The 6,740-nt window shown below is 41.2% G+C and overlaps 1 protein-coding gene across 1 annotated transcript; it reads right to left on the bottom strand.

The window, feature by feature from the left end:
• Positions 1-4,035: 4,035 nt before the first annotated feature.
• On the bottom strand, positions 4,036-6,669 carry LOC112453851. Its single transcript, XM_025014833.1, has 3 exons — positions 5,529-6,669; positions 4,507-4,640; positions 4,036-4,164 (listed from the first exon to the last, which is right to left on the bottom strand). Exons 1-3 carry the CDS (start codon positions 5,779-5,781, stop codon positions 4,036-4,038), a joined length of 516 nt encoding a protein of 171 aa, XP_024870601.1. The 5' UTR covers positions 5,782-6,669.
• Between the last annotated feature and the right edge of the window lie 71 nt (positions 6,670-6,740).

Below are 6,740 nucleotides of genomic sequence, written 5' to 3'. Positions count from 1 at the left end.
ACAGCTACTATATACGCGAGAGATTGCTGAAGGCCCGTCCGGCGCGAGGAGAGAGCACGAAAAGCGCGCGAGAGCGTGCAGGTGCGTGCATACTTACACAAGCTTTCGCGAAGGAAACGAAGGAGCGAGCATTACAACGGGCACAGAGGGACAGAGGAGGACAGAAAGAGGGACGGGGAGGTGTTATTGCGTTTCGCAAAGAATGCAGACCGCGGCGTCATAATATATATTTGCCGGGCCGCGCGCGGACCCCAGGCTATACGTCGACACGTCGACACACAGGCGCGCGCTTCCCGCCGACGACATGAATCTAATTTATAAGTTATGAGTCTGTCCGGGGCCGACGATTGTCCCTCCGCATTTTTTTTCCTGCCTCCCGACCCGTCGGGAGGGTCGCTGGCCAGCCCTCTCTCTCTCTCTCTCTCTTTCTCTCTCTCGGCCGAGTTTCAATTTGCAACTGTATCCTGCGCTACGAGTCGTTGCCTCGTAGTAACGAGGCAGCCGACAGGCCAAGCTCGCCCGTTCCTCGCGCCAATCAGTTTTTGCATGCGCGAGAGAGACGATACGTCGGATGCTTGTAATTTAGTTCGTTCCCGAGGTGCGACTTCACCTCACCGTTAGTAGTGGGCCTATTTTTTCTCAGAGATGTGTTGACTCGAGCTTAGCATTAACAATTTATTGAAATTGTTGATAAGAGAATTTAATATTTCATATAATGTATACATTCTATATACCTCTATTAATTCCTTTTTCGACAGTGAGGAAGTTGTAATTAACACAAATATGTGTTAACACAAAATCATTAAATAACAATACAACATAATATTCTTTCCTAAAAGTAATGTTATATTGAACTTACTCATAAACAATTTTCTGAATTGTTGATAAAACTGATATAAAATAATAAATCTTTTATAGAAACATGGAGTACATCTTTCAATGTGATATAATCTCCTATCGTTTATAGAAAGATTGCGCAATAAAATAACCGCGCAAATTATTTTTATAACTTCTTTCTTTCCAAGAAAAATATTAGGTTGGACCCGATCGCTATATTCTGGGCTTAATTGAAGAGTACAAAGAGGTAATAGAAGGAAAGAATATAGAATGGAACCAATTAAAGCCTCCTTTTAAAAGAAAATTTATTCTACCTAATTATCGTTCTTTCAGTTATTATTTAATATTAATTATATTTACATTTTAAATCGATATAATGCCAACGTGTATATTGTAATTTCCACTTCTGCGACTCTCTCGGGAAACAAATATCTTTTATAATATTTCAGCGAATCTCTTCTTGTTATACGATATAATATTATCGACAAATGTTAATTCGCAAAGATCCTAAAGTATTAAGTACTCAGGATTCAGAGGTTGCGTCGAAAGAATAATGTAATATTAAAAAGGGCATTAACTTTTTAAATAACCCTCGGTCAGCGTCCTCTCTTCGAGCGAATGATATCGGCCCGAAACCTCGACCAAGTCGAAATGTACGCGGATATGCAAATCCTCTTTTAAAACCGCTCGCGATCGCCACTCAGTCGAGTCCACAGCGGCATTAGAGATCTCTTCGAGATCAACCCTATCGTAACAAGCACGCGGGGAGAGAGGAGGGGGGAACGATCGGTGGTACGTCGGGTGCTGAGCTGGAAAAAGGCAGCTGCACGCGATCCAGCTGCATCGAAGCGGAGGTGTTCTCCACGTAGGTGTTCCCTCGCTCGGATTTTCCCGTAATTATCGAATCTCGTCAGTGGACCGGGGGAAAAAGGATCGGTGGCGGACTGGCGAGGGGAATGAGGAACGGCAAGAAGCGCTAGTTGCGAAAGTAAATGGCTGACGGCAAGAAGTAAGTGCCCGGAATGATTAGAGAGCCCGAGTGGAAGATACCGTTCATTAAGTCATTTTGCACAGTCGAACCTCCGCCCACTCCGGGGCGGAGGGTCGCCGTGCCGAGGCCGCGGAGGTAGGCGAGCAAAGCAAACTGGCTGCCAACTCCCTTTAGTAAAAAAGCAACATTAGCCTCGTCGGGCCTAGTCCGACTCGGAGGTATGGAGACTCCTCGCGTGCACTCCGCCCTCGTCGCCCTCCGTACCCGGCACGGCCCCCGTAAGGCCCATGGAAGAAAAAACATCTCCGTATCGCGTAGACTATCTAGGAAAGAGCGAAACACGGCGCGTATCGCGTGTGAGCCTTTAGATCACACTACGTCAACAAGCCAATGCTGCAGTGGAGTTATGTGTTATACACGGAAAAAAAGACTTGGTTGAGATAACCAAAAAAATGGTCGCCTCGACCAAGTGCCTTGATTATATACAAGACAACTGATATCTTGGTTACATATACCAACGGCACTTGGTTAGACTGCCGTAGTTGGAGCAACCATAGTACTTGGTTGGACCATCCAAAAGATATTGGTAAAACCTCAGGCGTCACTTGGTTGCTCTAACCTATTGTTTTTGTTGATTTTACCAAGTTAGTTGGTTGATGGAACCAACTGTTATGACTGATGCAACCAACGGCCGTAGTTAATTTAACCATCTGTATTGGTGAAATTAATAGATCGAAGCACTAGAAAATTATACATTTTTATATGAAATATTTTTTGTAGCTCAGTTTATCCGTTAAAATATTTTTTCTCATTATATAAGAAAAAATATTTTCACGGATAAACTGAGCTATAAAAAATATTTCACATAAAAATGTATAATTTTCTAGTTAATTGCGGGTTCTGTTGTTACCTATATAATTATGAAAATATTTATAAAATATTTAGTATTTATTTATTTATTTAAATTACATATTTTAATGTGACAAATAATTGACCGCTTGCCATTCGGTGCAGAATACATGGAAAATTAGTCAACAATGTGTCAAGTTGAAAGAATTTGTAATTATTTGTACTAATTATTTCATAGGAATAAAGGTTTTCATTAAATCCAACGTTTGTGCACATGTTGCATTGAACGATTACTTTTTTATCCTCATTGCAGATAATTGTTTTAATAATGCCGAAAACAGGTATCTCATCCAAATCAAGTTTCAGAACTAGGCAGGTATTTAATTTGTACGAAATACCCTTCGAAATTACCCACAGCACGTTGATATAAGTATTAATTTGGAATTCTACAGCCGGTAATGAGTTTGCAATTTCCTCAAGGCATATTTGGTCCATAAGACTATGAGGTCCTACCTCAAATTTTGAAACAAGTCCTCGCTCGCACAGCTGTCTAAAAAATAATCTAAAAGTTTCTTTCAAAGCGAGAGTATACGTTATATTCCGTCGAGAGTATGTGGAATTAGCGCTTTGCATAGAATCGGATGGCAATTCCCAAAATTTATGTGCTGCAATAGCAGAATCATCAATGATAGGTTCATCGTAGTCTGCATTCCCTATTTCGGGCTCTTTAGAACGGTCTCTATACAATGTCGTTCCTGGGATGGAGTTTTTAAAAAACAGCTGTGCGCGAAAAGTAAATGTTTCTTGAATGCATTCCACGTTGTAAAATCGCGGAAACAATCATTTTCTTTACATCTAAATACTACAGAGTTAGATAAGTTATGCACAATTGTATTGTGTATCTGAAGAGCTTGTACCGACAGCACGAGAAGGCCACATTCTGTGCAATGCGGCATTTTAGCGGCTTGTGTTTTAACCAATGATCTGCAATGAGGACCTAACCTAATCTATACAGCCCGACGGGAGACTATCAACGACTAAACATACCAATTAACGCAGTTTATATAACTCTTTATAATCTATATTATAATCTATATCTATATCTATATCTTTATAATCTATATTATACAACAGTCTTTAAAATTGTACTTCGTATTACGCGAGTGCAAACTTCTTACACATTTGTATCACAACAGGAATCTGAGCGTCCCACGGCGTGTAGATGTCATAAATGATCTGCTGTAGTACCAACCACGGGCGTTCACTTTGCACTGGGTACTGTGCATGTAAGGCATGAATGCACTTAAAGCAGACATCGACGGCTCGTAATGGACTGTCCAGCTTGTATAAAATGTCGTCTATTGCAACGATGCAGTTATATTTTGCGGAGTGAGACCAACAACTGCCGCTAGGGGTTGCAATGTTGTTTTTAGCTGCTCAGCTTTCAAGCGCATGCGGTTAATTGCTGGCATCAAATCGTCAATAACCTATAACACATGATGAAATTCAAAATACATGTAGTGAAGACAAAAATAGTTTCAACATATTAACACTAATCCTTCCAACCCGCCCTTTCGTGTCTTATGAGATTCTAACAGTCGTTTGTTTCGGAAAACAAATGATTGTCAGATAATCCCCCTACCCCTAAACAAAGTTGTTATAGTAGGGAACATCAGGTAGAAATTTCAAAGTCTTAGCTCATTTACTCTCGAAACGGCGAACAATCAAAATCTCGGTGGGATACGAAAGTGCATGGCTGGAGGACTAATGTGAGGACCAGAAAATACGTTGGAAGGGTTAATGTTAAAAAATGTAAGAACCTTACATACCTTTACGTGCAATACCAATCCTTCCGCAATTTCTGCTCTAGTCGGCCGCGTCTTGAATTTGCCAATTCGTGCATTCAGTATTACTGGCTCAAAAAGTTTAGCAAACTTATGCAAAATTGTGACTGGTGACTCATCTATCAAAATAAAAATAATTTCAGACAAGTTAATTACTAGCGCAACAATTTTTTTCAAACTACATATAAAAAACTACGAGCTGGACAAAATAGAAAATTTTTCTTTTATTTTGTGGTATCCACGATAACTTAATAACAAAAAATCATAGAAACAGTTTTAAAAATGATTTTGCAAGAAAAACTTCAAGCTTTCACGTTAGGAAGTCGAAAATTTTCACAGATTTTTTTTTGAACGTGACAGGCCTACAAAGTGAGAGAAAAATTTTCTATTTTGTCCAACTCGTAGTTTTTTATATGTAAAAATTATCAAACTCACAGAAACTAAAAGATAATAGTAACCTTTCAAAAATAGAGATTTCAAGCTTCACAATCTTTTTTTTAAATTTAAATTTTGTTTATTTTTAACAAAGTTACAGCTGCTTAAATTTTGCCTATTTTTAAAGATAAATTTAGTGTTTCTTTAATTTTTGTGAGAAGTGTAGTACAGTCATGGACAAGTGGCAACAATAATAAGCCAAATATACAATGTGCTCTTTGCTTCTTGTTTTGTGTTCTAAACATCTTTGCGATTATCTTTGTCGTCCAAGATAAAAATTGACCAACTTTAGAAGAGACAAGAAACATCACGTTACGCAACGGAATTGCGAAATACGAGATAATCGCAAAGAAGTTAAGAGCAGAAAACAGGAAGCAAAAAGCACATTGTAGATTTAGCTAGTGCAAGGATGCGAACGCAGACGTTGGCCGGATAAGTCTATTATATAGGTTATTATGTGCGCCATGCACGGAAAAAATAAATGGAAATTTCACACAATGCAGACAATTCACGCTTTGCAAAACTTATTAATTAAAAATCTAATTTAATAGTATAAATGCAACAGAACTTACCTTCAAATATTGAGACAAATTTCTCAAATCCCCAATTTTTCAATAAATCCGCCACACTTTCTTCCATCATTGCACTGCGACGACGGTGAAGACGGTGACGATGACGATGACGACGACGAAGATTCGCGCGGTCGATGCACTTGTGGAAAAAGTCTTCGATTACGGCGAAGCAACCGGCGATCGCGGGACAGTGATCACGACGATGATGATGACGGTGACGATGACGGCGCGCTGGAGAACGTCGCATGCTCATAATTCACCTCAGCGCGATCCGCGGCTATCAAGCCGCGACTTCCCCTATTTCTTCCCTCGCGGCCTCGTCCGTCCTTTCGCGGTCGGGACGGCGGCGTACGTATGTGGCGCGTATTCGTGTCCAATATTTATGAAGTCGACCGCCGAGCGCGCGGAAAAAGTCGACGAACCCCTCGGGGCTCGCGAGCGTCGTCCCGGAATCCGGGACGTAGATTCTCCGCTGGCCGCCGCGTGCTGAAGATTAGGTTAGGTTGATGAAGGACTTCGCGGGTCCGTCGGCGATTCCCGCCGCGCTCCCGTTCTCCAAGATACCTCACACACTGATACCGCGAACACGCAGTTATCGGGACACGACCGAGAAACTCACTGCCGAAGGGTTTACTGCAACAGTACAGCAATATCAATTCGAAGCCATTGTGCAGGGCGAGGAAATCTCGGCGGGAAGGGGGGATCTCAGCGGCGCGGGGATTCCCTGGCCCTGTACCCCCGCGCAAGCACCATGGCTTCGAATTAGCATTACTATACTACTTACCGCTCGCGTTTCACCGCGACCGATAACCCGCACACGACGTCGATGAGAAAAATCGTCAACGACGACGCAACGACATCCGTACGTTAGCACGTTCAGTCTTCGACTGCAGTGCAGCCATGCTTTTTAATTCACCAAGAACTTGGTTAAACTAGCTACGGTCATTGGTTGTGAGAACTAATTTCTGGGTGATCAATCGCAATACAGTTTTTTGGTTACTTCAACCAATTGCGTTGGTTATAAGCACCAATAGTTCCAACCAAATTTGAATTGTCAAACTAACTAAGTGTACATGGGTACGGCAACCAAGTCAATGGTTGTAGTTACCAATATATACGTAACCAAGAAAAACTTGGTAAATTCAACCAAGCCTTTTTTTCCGTGTACTATACGTTCTTTTCGAGGTAGCTCAACTGTTATCGATAAGTAAT

This window comes from Temnothorax curvispinosus, unplaced genomic scaffold (assembly GCF_003070985.1).
Source record: "Temnothorax curvispinosus isolate PA1 unplaced genomic scaffold, ASM307098v1 QBEX01004747.1, whole genome shotgun sequence".
In the NCBI taxonomy this organism is placed as follows: Eukaryota; Metazoa; Arthropoda; class Insecta; order Hymenoptera; family Formicidae; genus Temnothorax; species Temnothorax curvispinosus.
This window is presented reverse-complemented; position numbering and strand designations above follow the sequence as displayed.